The sequence below is a fragment of the Physeter macrocephalus genome, chromosome 9 (genome assembly GCF_002837175.3).
Source record: "Physeter macrocephalus isolate SW-GA chromosome 9, ASM283717v5, whole genome shotgun sequence".
NCBI classification, from domain to species: domain Eukaryota; kingdom Metazoa; phylum Chordata; class Mammalia; order Artiodactyla; family Physeteridae; genus Physeter; species Physeter macrocephalus.
The window spans coordinates 11,707,772-11,723,778 of NC_041222.1; the positions used below are offsets into that span (position 1 = coordinate 11,707,772).

At 52.3% G+C, this 16,007-nt stretch overlaps 1 protein-coding gene across 5 annotated transcripts in view; it reads right to left on the reverse strand.

Annotated features, from left to right (window-relative positions):
• The window catches only part of RGS3 (regulator of G protein signaling 3), a 131,102-nt gene that overhangs the window by 31,510 nt on the left and 83,585 nt on the right, over positions 1 to 16,007 (reverse strand). Inside the window, exons 1-2 of one of the 5 annotated variants that reach the window (XM_007109479.4) lie at positions 5,824 to 6,167; positions 5,671 to 5,694 (exon numbers count right to left, since the gene is read on the reverse strand). The exons of 3 other annotated variants lie outside the window; for them this stretch is intronic. In XM_007109479.4, coding sequence (XP_007109541.2) covers positions 5,671 to 5,694; positions 5,824 to 5,877 — 78 coding nt within the window. In that variant the 5' untranslated portion in view covers positions 5,878 to 6,167. Of the gene's footprint in view, positions 1 to 5,464; positions 5,589 to 5,670; positions 5,695 to 5,823; positions 6,168 to 16,007 lie in introns of those variants that run through there. One more of the 5 variants, XM_024126163.2, reaches the window with a different exon arrangement.

Below are 16,007 nucleotides of genomic sequence, written 5' to 3' on the forward strand. Positions count from 1 at the left end.
CTAGAGACTGTCATACAGAGTGAAGTAAGTCAGAAAGAGAAAAACAAATACCGTATGCTAACACATATATATGGAATCTAAAAAAAAAAAAAAGATCATTAGAACCTAGGGGCAAGACGGGAATAAAGATGCAGACCTACTAGAGAATGGACTTGAGGATACAGGGAGGGGGAAGGGTAAGCTGGGACAAAGTGATACAGTGGCATGGACATATATACACTACCAAACATAAAATAGATAGCTAGTGGGAAGCAGCCGCATAGCACAGGGAGATCAGCTCGGTGCTATGTGACCACCTAGAGGGGTGGGTTGGGGAGGGTGGGAGGGAGGGAGATGCAAGAGGGAAGAGATATGGGGACCTGTGTGTATGTATAACTGATTCACTTTGTTATGAAGCAGAAACTAACACACCATTGTAAAGCAATTATACTCCGATAAAGATGTTTAAAAAAAGAAAATTATACAGTGGAATCTACTAAAGCTAATTATATACAACTTTATCACTGAGCAATTGTAAACCTTAGGTATTTACCCAACAGAAAAGTATATTACAGTGCATCAAAAGACATGTATGAGAATATTCACAGTAGTACTATTCATGATAACCTCCAACTGGCAACAACCCAAATGTCCAACAATGATAGGCTGGATAAATTGTGGCACCTATATTCACACAGTGAAATACCACACACAGTGGGGGTGAACAGAATAAAACTGAGTACAATAATACTGAAGGATTCACCATCAAAATGCTGATCCAAAGAAGTCAACATAAAAGAATACATACTCAATGATTCCACGTATACAAAATTCAAGAACAGGCAACACTACTCAGTGAGAGAAGGCAAGAAAGCGGTTACCCTTTGAGATGGCAGTGACTGAGGGGTGGGGCGTGGCCAGGGGCGGGGTAGGGTCCCAGGGTAATAGAATGTTCTGTCTCTTGACCTGGAGAGTTTATTCACTTTGTGAAAATTCATCCGCTACATACTTCTACCCTTGCTGTGTTTTACATTTCAATATAAAAGTTTATTTCAAAAGCAAATAAAAGCCCTCATCCCAGGGCCTGATAGCACATTCCAGCTGATTCCTCCCTCCCAGCCCCAAAGCTGCTGTGCCACCTCCCATTCAGCAAATGCCTGCTCAGTGTCAGACCCCATGCCAAGCACCTCACTTCACCCACATCATCTCATTCAATAACAGCCACCAGTAAGGGAAGGTGCCAGGGGTACCCCCGCTGCCCCCATGCCTCAGTGTCAGCATGCACGCAGCCCTCTGCGTACATACCTCATCTCATTACCCCAGTGAGGTTGGGCCCTTGCTTGAGGAAATGCAGGCACCGAGAGTTTCTGTGTCTTACCCAAGGGCGCCCAAGTGTAGAGAGGGAGAGCCTGCCTTCAAGTCCAGAGCCCATGCCCCTGCACACAACATTATTCGGCCGCCCCTGTGATAAGCCGCAGCATGTGGATGGATACACATAGGCAATCTCTATGGTCAGGCAGGAATCATGTCTACACCCTAGAGGGGTGGGCAGACTGGGATGGAGATCTCCTCCTTCGATGGACAAGCGTCTGTGCACCCGGATTCAGTCTCACCTCCTGCAGGGGCTCCCGGGCTGGGTTGGAAGCTTCCCCGGGGTTCCCTCTCCACGAGTCTCCCTGTCAAAGCTGTCTTGTTACCATCCATTACACGCCCATCCCTGGCACTAGATTAAAGATTGGACCTATACCTCCAGTACCTGGCCAGTGCACCGTACATAGTGGGTGTTAGACACATGTGGAGAGAAGGGAGGGAGACAGGCAGAGAAAGCAATTACAGAGCCGCTGTTTGAATCAACTGGGAACTTCATTAATCGAGGTGTGAGCAGTGAAGGTTTCGGAGCTCTGCGTGGACACAGTTACAACCCTTGACTAGAGGAGCGGGACAGGCACACCACCTTCCATTCCAGCGTTCTCCCCGTGGCTGCCTCCAGCCTTTTTTCAAGGTTGTGGCCAGCCATTTGGCTCCCAGAGGCTCTGCCCAGCTCTTCCTCTGCCTTTCCCCATGCCTCCCACCCTCTGCCACCCTGCCCCGAGTGTCTGAGTTCTGCTATCAGCCCGAGGTTAACCCCACCGAGAGATAACCAAGGACACCACAGAGCGCCCTGGCTACGTAGGGGAGAGCACGCCCAGTTCCAAATAACTCTCTGCACTCCCCACCTTTCTAAGTTGGGAGCCTCTGACAGTTTTCCGGCAGCAGCCTGAGCCCCAGTGCCAGGTGTGGGCAGGCCAGCCCATGGCAGAGGGAGAGGGGAGAAGCCCAGGGCCATCTGGAGCAGAGGGCACACCTGGCAACTCTCCACACGTGATGACCTTGGCCCACTGCCAGAGGAAGAGGGTCTCCTGGGACCCCTTCTCCTCTCCTCCGTGCCTAGAAGCTCCAAGCTCTCAAGCGGCTCGTGGCCCCAGCACCCCCTTCCCAATCCTGCCCCACCCAGCTGGTTGTTCAGGCAAAGGTGGTGACTCCCGGGGGCCGAGCCTGGCTGGCCTGCCGTGAGTGGCTCCAGCCTCTCCAGGCTGAGCCGGCTGAGCCATAAGCAGCCTCTTTATCCCTCGGAGGAATGACGGTTTTCCCTGAGCAATGACATCTTGGAAACGGCCTGGCTCCACAAACAACAACAAACCTCCCAGCCTCAGCCCAGGCTCCAGCTTGCAAGAGAAGGCTTCTGACCAGAAGGGCCTGAGGAACAGGTTGGGGGCCGCTTCCCCGAGAAGCCGGATCCTGGCCTTAACCGATGACTCTCGGAACCCAGGAAGAGGAGAGGGTCTGCAGAGAATGGAAGCTGCTCTGCATTCCTGGAAGGGGCCGGGCAATACCTGGTCCAGTCCCTGGTTGCTCCAAAGGGGAAACTGAGCCAGAGAAAAAAGCAGATTTGCCTGAGATCATCCGGTGAGCAGGGACCAGACTGCGCCTCAGTGTCCAGCCTGTTGGCCAGGCCAGGGCTTTCTCTACCGCACACGCTGCTTTTTCAGAGGCGAGCCGGGCTCTAGCTAGTAAATGCAGGGGTCCTGGAAAGGAATGTGTCACTAAGGGAGTCCCCAAAAAGGGAGCATCAAGGTGAAAGCCAAGTACTCTGAGTCATCCAGCTGGTGTGACGGAGAGAAACCTGGGTGGGGGACCCGGAGACCTGGGTTCTTGTCCCTGCTGTGGTGCTGAGTCACATATAACCTCGGGCAAATCCTTCCTTCAGACTCAGCTACTCTAGGGCCTTGGGAGACTGAACGGGAATAGGCTCTCAGCGCCCCTAGGAACCCAGCGGGGTGTGGGCATTTCCTCCCCAGCTGCGCCTCTTCTGGGGGAGCCAGGCAGACCACTGGCTGAGAACCGCACGCTCCCCCAACCCTCCAATCCACCACCCTGGTTGGCACCATCCCAACAGGGCCCAATCTGAGCTCCAGGCTGCTGCAGTCTGTGCAAAGGACCAGGAGCATTACATTCAAACGGGCAGCTGGGGCTGCCCGTTCCACCCTCTGTGGCCCAGGCCATGGGGTGGACACCACACCACCCAGCCCAGCCTTCCCTGTGGCCTCAGCCAGGCTGGAGCCAAGGTTCTCCCTGCCTTGTCTCCTATCAAAACTCCCATCCCCCAACCCCTTGGCTCTGTGGAAGCAACCCGGCCATGCAGAAACTAGGACCCTTCCAAAGGGACTCCTCGCCAGGCCTCAAGCTGGTGGTGCCCACTGTCTGCCAGGCAGAGCTAGGAGATGGGTAGAAAGAGCTGACTTGGACGTCAGAGCCTGTCCTCAAGGAAACCCATCTGAGCCCTTTCCTATCATGCCCCAGGCCCCAGGCTGGGCCCCTGGGACCAAGGGATGAATAAGGCTCAAATCCCACATGAATAAGACGTGAAGCAACCACAGTGGGTACCACCACCAAGAGACAGACAGATTCCAACTGCGGTATTTGCTCTAGTCATGGAAGTCTGGGTAGGATTAAGACCTGGAGAGAAGAGAAGCGATGGGCTTTCCAAGCAGTGGGAACAGCACGTGCAAAGGCAAGAAGGCTAGCGGCTAGGGTGGTTTCACTGATACCCGATACTTATCATCAGAAGCCCCATCGACGATCTCTGGTTCAAAGTGCTGGAGACTCCCCAACAGGGGGTCACTCACCTCAGCTGCCTCCATCTTCACCATCCCCCTGCTGCAGCAGATGCCAGCCCGGGCCTGCAGCAGGCCCTGCTGCGGAACTTCGCTCCCCGAAGGGCCCGCCCTGGGCTAAGCCTTGCCACGTGCTAGGGCTGGCGAAGAGGGGAGGTGCCCCTTGGGCTGGGCGTGGAGGACTCAAGCGGCCCTGGTGGAAACTTTGACTATGGCCGCAGTGCCCTGGCTGGGATCCCGCAGGCCCTGGCAGGTCAGACAGTGCAGCTCCTTCCTTCCAGGAGATATACCACTCCAGCCACCTCGAGAGGGGAGCCAGATAGCCCCCAGCCGTGAGGCCTGAGGGCAGCAAGATGCTGCAAGTTTTTGGTGAGGGGCCCAGTGGCCCTCTACTTAGCTAGGCATCTCAAGCCAGGAGCGCCAGATTCAGAGCTGAGCTCAGGGTAACGGCACCCACATATCCTGTCCTCACTGTTCCAGGAGACAGACGTCCTCCATCCTGGTCCTGGCCAGAGACCTGCTGTGTGAACTTGGGCACAGCCCCTCCCCTCTCTGGACCTGGGCTTTCCTCAGCCCTGAGGTCCCAGGGCACGAGGGTTCTTCTTGGACACCCCAGGACAAGTGTAGAGACGTGAGGCCTCCAAGTTGATAAAAGAACTGGCCTCTGTCTGCTTACAGCGGCTTACTCTGTGGGGTGAGCAGGTCCCTAACAATTATCCCCTTCCTTACGGGTCTCAGCAGGAGCCAAAGGAGCAGGTGCAAGACCTTTCCCAAGAGGCTCAGGAGGCAGAGCACTTCTGCTTGTACTTCCAGTGAACATCACAGCCGAAGCCTCAGCAATCAGATGCAACCCCACCCCCAGTCCAGCCCCCCAGACCACCTCCTTGCCCTCATGGAACTAGGCAAGAACAGCCATCCTGGTGCCTCGTGTGTGGTCAGCATCCCTGACAAGGCCGCCAGCACCGCTGGCTGAGCGCTCCCTCCCTATGCAGTGGCCCGACTTTTCTGCTCACCAAACATTCATTCCCCTCAGAAAGAAAAGCCAGATGACCAGTCTTGAAGTGGGAGCAGCACACAGTGGAAGCATGCCCCTAGCCCTGCAGGCTCCCACCCACTCACCCCGAGACAGACAGACAGACAGGCGCACAGACACACACACACACACACACACACACACACAGAGCTATCTCAGAGCAGAACACACATGGTTTGGTTGCAACATGCCTACCAATGGCTGCCCTGGGGAAGAAACAATAGAAACAGGGGCACGGGGTGGCCTGGACAAGAGCCCCCCGCCCGCCATACACACACCCTGGCACCGAGGCACCTACCCAGCACACTCCGGCAGGGACCCGGGGACTCCTGGCTGCCGCTGCCGGCCCGCCCGCCCGCCCGGGTCTCCGCCCAGCTCCTCCCGCCGGCGGGCGGGCGGGCGGGCGGGCAGGCGGGCAGCTGTGGCAGCTCTTGGTGGCGCGTCAAGCAGCTGCCTTCCGCAGACAGAGCTCCTTTGTGTCAGCAGGGTTATTCATGGACTTACCCAAGGTCCCCGGGGGAGCGATACCTGCCGGGAAAAGCCGAAAATGACCAGGTTCCCCTCCCACATCTAAGTAGCGTTTTCAAAACCCTTGCATCACTCGTCCCTCCTCCTCTTCCTCCTCCTCCTCCTCCAGCGCCCTTTCCAAACACACACCCTGTCCAGCCCGCTGCCGCCACTCTGGAGAGAGGCTGGACTTCTTTCTTCCATCAAATAGAAAACTCTGTAATTTCCCAAGACACTTTCATCTGAAAAGGAGCCCGGGATGTCTCGAGGAAGAGTCCTCGGCCACCCCGTCCTTCAGCCTGCGAGGGGCCCGGACGGCTCCTGGGTTACAGGCTTACATGCGCCAGTCCTGGCTCCCCTGCCATCAGTCCCCAGGCCCGGGGCTGGCCCCCCGGAGTGCCGCTCTGGAGGGAGAGGCATCCGTGGCTCACAGCAGCATTCCCTGGCACTGGGATTCCCAGCCGGCTGCTCCCCACACATCCCGAGGGCTCCCCCAGCTGGGGTAGCGCGACTCCACTGGCTGCAGCTCCGGCTCCCCGGCAGGACCAGGACGGAGCCAATCATGGAAACCTCCCCGCGCCCTCCCACCCCCACATTGCTCTCGTCCCAGTGGGCGGCTGCAATTTAACCCAGGGTCCTGCAACGGACCGGCACTGACTCCAAGAATGCCACCGCCCCCGGGGCGGCGGGGAGCGGCTGCTTCAATCATCTCCCAGCAGCACCATCAGCGCAGCCCAACACACATGTTTTTATTTAGCACTTTCGTGTGCCAAATCCAGGCAAGCAGAGATAGACAGAGAGCTTGGGGCTTCCTCCCCGCAGGACGGTGGCTGCGAGGAGGAGCACGTTACAACAGCCCAAGGGTTAGGATCACAAGTGAAGGAGAGGTCCCTAACAGAGGGACCACGGGGGGCAGAGGAAGAGCACTGGGCTGGGAGGCAAGGGTCCCCAGTTCAGGTTCCAGCTCCAGCCCTGGTTGACTGGGTGCACTGAGCAAGTCCCTGCCCATCTCTGAGCCTGGATTTCCTCATCTGTAAAATGGGGCTGATAACCCTTGACCTACCCACCTGGGGGGTTAACAGAGGATTCAGTGATCCCGGGCCAGGCACTATTTTGAGAGTTTGGCCTTCGTTAATTCATTTAATCCTCATCGGCACCTTGTGAGGCAGGTACTAGTATTACCCTATTTGCAGGTGAAGGATCCAGCGTAGGGAATGGTAGTGGAAGCTGCCCACAGCTTGCTGTTTGAAGACCAGTAGGATTTGAAGACCGGTAGGTCCAACTCCAGGGTGCCCACTCGAAACCACTGTGCAGCCCCGCAGGAAGCCGTCTTGCCAGCGCAAAGCTGTTTGATGCTGAGGCTACAGCTGCTGCAGTTGGTTGTCTGCTGTCAACAAACACACCCTGGGCTGCGCCTCGGGCTCAGGTCAGGGGTGTCTGTCCCATAGCCAGTTCCAACCTGAGCATGCTTACCACCCAAGTGGCGGGCAACCTGGATGTCAGCCCAGAAAAAAATGGGGCAGGAGGAGCCCCCATCCTCCTTTCCCTCCTCACCCTGCCTCGGCCACCCTAGGCTGAAGTGCTGTCCCTCTGCCTCTTAGTCTCCCTGGACTAGTCTCAAAGTCTCTGAATGTCTGTCTCTGCCTGCCTCCTTGACCCTGTCTCTGACTCTCTATTCCTGTCTCTCTCACACATACCAGCATGTTCATGCATGCTGACATAAGAAAACATCCTTTATTAGGGTCAACTCGGAACAGCCCTCATCTGAGCCGGGCACTTAGGCACTCCAATCAACACTTTGCCTTGTCCCTGGGGGCAGAGCCAAGGCAGTCCTTGCAGGGCCCAAGAACCCTCCAGATTGGAAGGCTGTCATCCTGCAGGTTCCTGGGAAGCAGGGCCCATTCTTGTCCTGGGAAACTAAGGAGGTGAGTCTCAGGAGACGGCCAGTTCCAATGGGAGGCTGATAGTTCCCAGGGTGGAATTTCTGGTGCTTAGGATAAGATTCCTTAGGGTGGAGAGCCTGAATATAGGGTTCCTTGAGGTGGCAGAAGTCCTTGAGTTCAGCTGAGTCTTCACCTCTCGATCAACAAACAGTTTCGGAGCACCAGCTACAGGCCAGGTTCTGTGCTGGGCCCTGGGGATGCGGTGGAGAACAGGCAGAAAGGGGCCCCGCACTCGCCAAGCCGACAGCTTAGTGATGGAGACAGACATCAGGCTCACAGTCAGACGAGCCAGCCCATCATTAGACACTGTGCCAGAGCAGCCCTGCCAACCCAGGGCACTGAGTCCAGAACAGATCCAGAATGCATTCATCAATACTCTGGACCACAAGGATAATGAGGAAAGGGCACAGCAGTTCAGGGCCCCGAGGCCCAGGAGCAGGTCAGGCCAGGCTAGGAGAGCATCTAGTGCCGGGGGAGCCCAGGCGGCCACTGCCCACTGCCTCTCCATAGCTCCAGACACAAATCAACAAAGCATGTGGACACTCCCAGTGTACAGCCTGCGGCAGGATGGGAGAGTCACTGTCAGTCAGGCTATCTAGGCCAAAAGGGCCCTTGGAGATCTTTCACTCTATAAATATTCCGTATTTACAGCCAGAGAAACTAAGGCCCAGAGAGGGTTAGTGACTTTCCCAAGGAAACAGAGCAACTGAGTGGCAGGGCTGGGACCAGAGCTTGCTAACTCCCAGTCCAGTGCTCCTTCTGTTGCACCCCAATGCTTCTCAGACCTACGTAAATGATGGTGCTATTCAGTACAGGAGGACTTGGGATCTAGGGAACAGCGAGATCCAGGTGGCCCACAGGCCACAGGATCAGCACCTGGGCCCTCAGAGCCTGGGCCCCATTTACTTATTGATCTCCATATTTTATTTAACAAACACTTATTTGACAGTACGTGTCAGCACTGTTCAGAGCACTTCCCAATTACTGACTCATGAAATCTTCATAACCCTATCAGATATGATGTCTACTGTCCCCATTTTACAGAGAGTTAAACAGAGGCGGAGAGATAATGAAAACCTGCTCAAGGTCACCGGTAAGTGCACAGCTACGGATCAAACCCAATCCACTATCCGCTGTGCCCTGCACCACTGCACAGGGCGGCCATGGAACAGAGCCCACCAGCTACATACTGAGAAGCCAGTTGGCTATACAGCCCAGCCGTGCAGGCAAACGTCTCACCGTTCAGGCAAGCTGGCAGCAGCTTCCAGAGCTAGGAGCAGGGAGGGTTAGCAGGGAGCCAGTGTATGTGCACCTCCCATTTAAAGAGAAGCAGCACCCCCAGGCAGAGCCCAAGGCTCCAGAGAGGCCCCTAGGGAGATGCAGCAGCAGCAAGATACAGCCCAGACACCCCGGACAAGCCGTTTCCTGCAGCTGCACCGCAGCAAGGTTCCGTCTGTCTTCCCTCACTGCCTCCACTGTGTTAAGCCTGGTCCGCTCGGAATTGTGTTCGCAAGACCCCAAGACCCCATCATGAACCCTGCACAGATGGAAACCCACCCACCTTCCTTCCCCGTGCAGACTCCACCTGGGGGAGACTGAGCCTTGGCAATACCCTCCTCAAAAAAAGGAGGGTAGCTGCCAAAAGCTATTTAATGAGCTTCCCTGTCCTGGCTTCTGATCCAAAGTCCACTGGGACTTTATTCCAGGGTGGGGAGGAGAGTGATGCCACTACAGCAGAAACTGGGCACAAAGCCAGAGAGGTGTGGTCTCAGGAATTACAGAGCTTATGACAGACTAAGACCACTCCCAGCCCCCACCAGCAGCTGCTCAGGCTTTCACTGCCTTGGACAATGAAAGGGCCAGGCCTGTGCTTGGGTGATGGGGGTAATGAAAGCCAGGGCCAGGACACACTGGCCCCGCCTTCTACAGAGCTCTGCCCCTGCCCCACCCTGTTACAGAAGAGGGCAAGAGGGCAAAGGCCCTGGGCAGCCCTGGAGAACAGTGGAAGTATCTGCATATGCCCCTCCAGCCCAAGCTCTGAATCTGCTAACCCACTTAGGAAGTTCTGGGCCTTTACTCATTGGGTCTTACAGCCTTGGTTTTGGGGTCTATAGTCTCCATGCACAAATGCCATCCCCACAGAAGAGTGGGCGAAGAAACATTTATTGGTTATTTTAATAACTACTGAATCCCTACTATGTGCTGGAGCCTGTACTCGGAACTATGGACACAGGCAGGGAAGCAGCCTGCTCCTGGGATCTGACTTGGAGGGTGGGCACAGCTGACTCTGGTGCTGATGCTTAATCAGGAACTGTCCTGCCATGTTCTGGCCTCTATGACCCTAACAGCAGGGCAAGGGACACAGTCTCCCACCGCTTGCTAAGGGCATGCTCCTGGCTCTTCCTGGGGGCACTTGCCTTGTTCTCGAGGGCACGTCCTGCAAGTGGAGTGCAGGTGAGCAGGACAGAGCAGGCATCCATCCTCAGGTTCAAGCCCAGGGAGAGTTTTGGCCTGTAGTCTGCAGAACCAAGGGCAGGTCCCTTCCCCCTTAATGGTCTCAGTCTTCCATCCCTAAAATGAGGCCAGAGATGGGTGTCCAGTAGCGCCCCAGTTTCACTCCTCCCCTTCAAGAGTCAGTCCCAGGCCCCACGAGGTCCTCTCACTAAAGGATTAGGTTCTGTCAGTGGTATTTAGAAAGAGCACAGACTTTGCAGCCTAAAAAAGTCTGAGTGTGAGTCATCTTCGGCAAGTCACTTTAATGTCTCTGAGTCTCGGTTTCCTCATCTGTAAAATGGGTCTATCACCATCTCCCTCAATGGGCCCTGCGGAAGACTAAATGAGATAGTGCATACGGAGGGCCTGTTGGTGTGCTGTCATTGTTGCTGCTATCATCTGTCAAAGGACAGAATTGACCTTGAGTGGGTTGGTGAAAAGAGTCATGTCAGGACTTCCCTGGTGGCGCAGTGGTTAAGAATCCGCCTGCCAATGCAGGGGACACGGGTTTGAGCTCTGGTCCGGGAAGATCCCACATGCCGCGGAGCAGCTAAGCCCGTGTGCCACAACTACTGAGCCTGCACTCTAGAGCCCACGAGCCACAACTACGGAAGCCCACACACCTAGAGCCCGCGCTCCACAACAAGAGAAGCCACTGCAATGAGAAGCCCGCGCACCGCAACGAAGAGCAACCCCTGCTCACTGCAACTAGAGGAAGCCCGTGTGCAGCAACGAAGACCCAACGCAGCCATAAATAAATAAATAAATAAACTTTTTTTTTTTTTTTTAAAAAGAGTAATGTTAAATGTAAAAATATCTGTTGAGGGTCTAATAGATGAGAGCCTAACATGGTGCCCAGTTCTACTAATAGCTGATAATCACTAACATTTATTGAGCAACAGGCTACTATCATCATCCCCATCCTACAGATGGGAAAACTAAGGTACAGAAAGGTTGCATGGCAAAGGCAATGGCAAAATAGGCAGCATGGCACCAAGGTGTATGCTCTTAAGCTGTACGCCCTGCCCTAATTCATGTTCCCCAAATGTCTCTGCCCTTGACACGTGCCTCTTCCTCAGCAACTCCAGGCAGCAAGGACAAACCCCAATCTGCTCATGGGAACTGCATCTCCCAACGACAGCCAGGGGAAGCCCACATGCAGCAAAAGCCAGCAGACAGAAGTCCCCCCGGAGAGCTGGTCCTGAGAACCATCGCTGGCCTGGGGCACGCATCACAGCCACCAAGCATCAGCCTGACCTTGGGTGCTGCAGTGGCACAGGATGGCCAAGAGCCACGACCATCTCCTTTCCTGGCTCCAGTCCAACCAGCCACTCGCTGGCCTGCGATTTCAGGCTTTTGAGAGCAACCCTCGACCCACTGGTGCTTGTGCCAGCTCCAGGGTCAGGCCGTCTTGACTACTGGGGTCCCTGGGAAGTGTTCGGCACAGATGTGGAGGTCAGCCCTGTGACCTTGACCTTGGCCGCTAAATGCAGTTCATCCCCGGACTCCCCCGACTTCACCCCTTGGACTGTTGGGCCTAAGGCCGGGTCACCAAAACAGAGGGTCAGCAGATGAAAGACTGGACTGAAATGCTGGCTTTGCTGCTGTTTTCTGCAGGACCTGGGGCAAGGCCAGTCCCCTCCTTGGGCCTCGATTTCCCTGTCTCTAAAATGGGTGCTAGGGTTGGACGAGATCAGTGCCACCTAGCATGTGGTCTGCAGGAGGCACTGGTCCATGAACTGCTTGTTACTGGTTTACAACAAGATAAGCAGCAAAATCAAGAGTGTTTGGAAACTTCTGTAGCAACTTGACATTGCCATGACATCCAAGTGCAAGACAATGGACTGGTCTGATTGAATACTTATAAGGCTAGTTCGGGTGCTGTCAAACCAGCATGAGATATCATATACGGTGTGCGTTTTAACAAAAGTATAAGGCTCTTCACCGCAGGTGATTTAAGAAGCCCTGGTCAAAAATGTCCTTGTTTCTACGAGAACTCACTAACTAGGCCTCTAACACAGCACTCACACCTGCAGTGGGACTCATGATCCTGTCACCCAAATGTTTCCCTCTCCACTGCTCCCAGCTCAGAGAATGGCACCACCAGTCACCTGTTTGCCTGAACCAGACTCATGGGCGTCATCCCTATCCCAAACTCTCCCCCCATCCAATTAATCACCAGATCTCGCAGATCCCGCGTCCTCCACATCATGCGGATCTCTCATCTCTCGATCCCTGCTGCCTGCACGCTAGTCCAAGGCACCAGCACCTCTTCCCAGGGTGAGGGCAACAGCCTCCTAACTGCTCCCTACCTCTCGCCTTGCCGTCCTCTACGCCATTCTCGTCAACAAGGCTGTGAGCCTTCTATGACACACATCGAACACAGAGCTCCCAGCGCCCCAGGATAAAGTTCAGACTCCTTACACAGCCTCTCGGACGCTGAACACTCCTCCAGCTCATCTCGTGCTTCCTTTTCCCCTCCCTCATGCCCCCACGCACACTGGTCTACCTTCAGGTCCTCACCTAGAGTGATCCTCCCTGCATCCCAGCTCCTGTCCCTTCCCTCATGTCCCTGACCAGATCCTCCCAGTAGGTGCCCTCACTGGGCCTTCTGTCACAAAAGTCATCTTTTCATTATATATTGTTCATACTTGGTTGGGGTCTGTCTTTCCTCCAGTTGTCCTCTACCACACTAGACTATTAATTAGCCCTACGGAGATGAGAACTATGTTGGTTAATGAACCACAAAGTAGAGGACATTTGCCTGGCCAGCTTCTATCTGTGCTTCTTTGCCATCTGAGGAACCACCCATCCTTCCCTCACTCTCAAACCAGGTGATTCACGTGGAACTGACCCATCTCCCATTCCAGGGATGGCCATGTGACCCAGGCCACAGCCAATCACCTTATCCCATCTGATTGTCTTCAGTGACTGGGATAGGCACATGATCCAGCTTGAACCAATAAGACTCAGACCCAGGATTATTGCTGAAATGATTGAGGGAGTCAAATTGTAAGGCCTTCACCCTGGTATTTCTGGCAACTATCTGCCATCACTAAGGGAGTGAGCCAACACATAAGCAGGTAGAGCCAAGAGATAGAGTGGGTGAAGCCAGTTCTTGGTGATATTGCTCAAGGTCTTGAATCCAGCTATGCCTGAAGGCTACCCTCCTAAAACCAATAAATTCCATTTCTTGGCTGAAGCTAATTTGAGTTGGATTCTCGTCACTTGCAACTGGAAGATTCTTGCCTAATGTGTGCTGAATCACCAGTATTTAGCACAGTGTCTGACATACAATAGGTACTCTGGAATTATTTTTTCATTCATGCAGTCATTCAACAAACATTCAGCAGTGAGAAGGTGACTGGGTCTGCTTTATAGGAAGAATCATCTTGGCTGCTGTTTAGAGAGGTGACTAAAGGAACAGCAGTAGGAACCAGGAGGTCCACCAGGAGACCATGCAGTAGTACCAGAGACAGAGATGAGGCCTGAAGAGCATGGCTGAACAGAGGGAAAAGGGGGGAGGGGAAGATTCCCAATTCTGAATTCACTGGAGAACCTCTGATGATCTCTGCTCCTCTCTGGTCCTCAGTTTCTCAATCTCTTTCAGCTCCTTCATTCTAGCATCCCTATGTTTTCTCCTACTGCTTGTAGAGTCCCTAGCTGTCAACACTCAAATTTTCACTGAAGGGTATTGAGGTCAGGGTCAGGGTCAAGTCTGGAGGTTGGTTCTAACAGGCAGGGAGTATAGCGCAGTAGCTAAGAACACAGGTTCTGAAGCCAGATGCCTGGGTTTGGATCATGGACTACATCTCCTAGCTGTGAGACCTTGTACAGTCTATTTAACCTCTCTGTTCCTTTGTTTCTTCACCTATAAAATGGGAATAATAACAACAGTGTTAAGCAGATTGCATATTACAGCAGAAGGAAAGTACATTTGATAAATATTAGGTGGTATTATTATTATTTGTAGTAGGAAATCCAAAAAGAGGAAATTTTTAAACATAGAAAATAAATTATTCCAAAAATCAGTAAAAAATTTCCCTGAACAAAGGGAAGACTTGGGTCTTCAGATCAAAAAGGCTTACCTAGTTAGTACCAGGAAAAATTACCAAAAGAGAGCAAACAACTAGAAATAATCTGGGGAAATTTCTAAATTCCAAAGATTAGAAAGAGAAATCCTGCTTGCTTCCGTAAAGAAACTTTAGCGTATCAAGTGAGTACTGCACTTCTTACAACAGCAAATGCTGGGACAATAGAGCCTTTCTCTCAAGTTTCTGGGGGAGAAGGACTATTAACCTAGAATTCACTACTCAGGCAAAAGATGACTCAAACATGAGGGCAAATATTTTCAGACTTACAAAGACTAAGAAAGTATGCCACCCACAGATCCTTTCTGAAAAATCTACTCAAGAAAGCTCTCCAGACCAAAATGAATCAAAATCCAGAAGTCAAGAATAAGATGCTGTGGGATACAAGAGACTGGCAAGCTATGAAGCCAGAACATTTATACACTTAACTACAGATGACATAATTGGTAAGTTAAATGCAATTTTAAGTAAATGATTCTCAAAAATGCAATAGAACTAATGTTTAAGAATAATAACAATCAGAAATAAAATTTCAGATGATTTCAGCAATACCTAGGAGTCATGGAGAAAAGCAAAGAGAAGTATGGGCCAGCTGACATGCTTATTATGGGTTGTAGGACATGAGGACACGCTATTATAGATCTGGTGTCATTTTTTTTTAACATCTTTATTGGATTATAATTGCTTTACAAGGGTGTGTTAGTTTCTGCTTTATAACAAAGTGAATCAGTTATACATAAACATATATCCCCATATCTCCTCCTTCTTTCGTCTCCCTCCCACCCTCCCTATCCCACCAGTCCAGGCAGTCACAAAGCACCGAGCTGATCTCCCTGTGCCATGCGGCTGCTTCCCACTAGCTATCTATTTTACATTTGGTAGTGTATATATGTCCATGCCACTCTCTCACTTCGTCACAGCTTACCCTTCCCCCTCCCCATATCCTCAAGTCCATGCTCTAGTAGGTCTGTGTTTTATTCCCATCCTACCACTAATCTCTTCATGACATTTTTTTTCTTAGATCCCATATATATGTGTTAGCATATGGTATTTGTTCAAGCTATGAAGCCAGAACATTTATACACTTAACTACAGATGACATAATTGGTAAGTTAAATGCAATTTTAAGTAAATGATTCTCAAAAATGCAATAGAACTAATGTTTAAGAATAATAACAATCAGAAATAAAATTTCAGATGATTTCAGCAATACCTAGGAGTCATGGAGAAAAGCAAAGAGAAGTATGGGCCAGCTGACATGCTTATTATGGGTTGTAGGACATGAGGACACGCTATTATAGATCTGGTGTCATTTTTTTTTAACATCTTTATTGGATTATAATTGCTTTACAAGGGTGTGTTAGTTTCTGCTTTATAACAAAGTGAATCAGTTATACATAAACATATATCCCCATATCTCCTCCTTCTTTCGTCTCCCTCCCACCCTCCCTATCCCACCAGTCCAGGCAGTCACAAAGCACCGAGCTGATCTCCCTGTGCCATGCGGCTGCTTCCCACTAGCTATCTATTTTACATTTGGTAGTGTATATATGTCCATGCCACTCTCTCACTTCGTCCCAGCTTACCCTTCCCCTCCCCGTGTCCTCAAGTCCATTCTCTAAGTCTGTGTCTTTATTCCTGTCCTGCCCCCTAGGTTCTTCAGAACCATTTGATTTTATTTAGATTCCATATATATGTGTTAGCATACAGTATTTGTTTTTCTCTTTCTGACTTACTTCACTCTGTATGACAGTCTCTGGGTCCATCCACCTCACTACAAATAACTCAGTTTCACTCCCTTTTATGG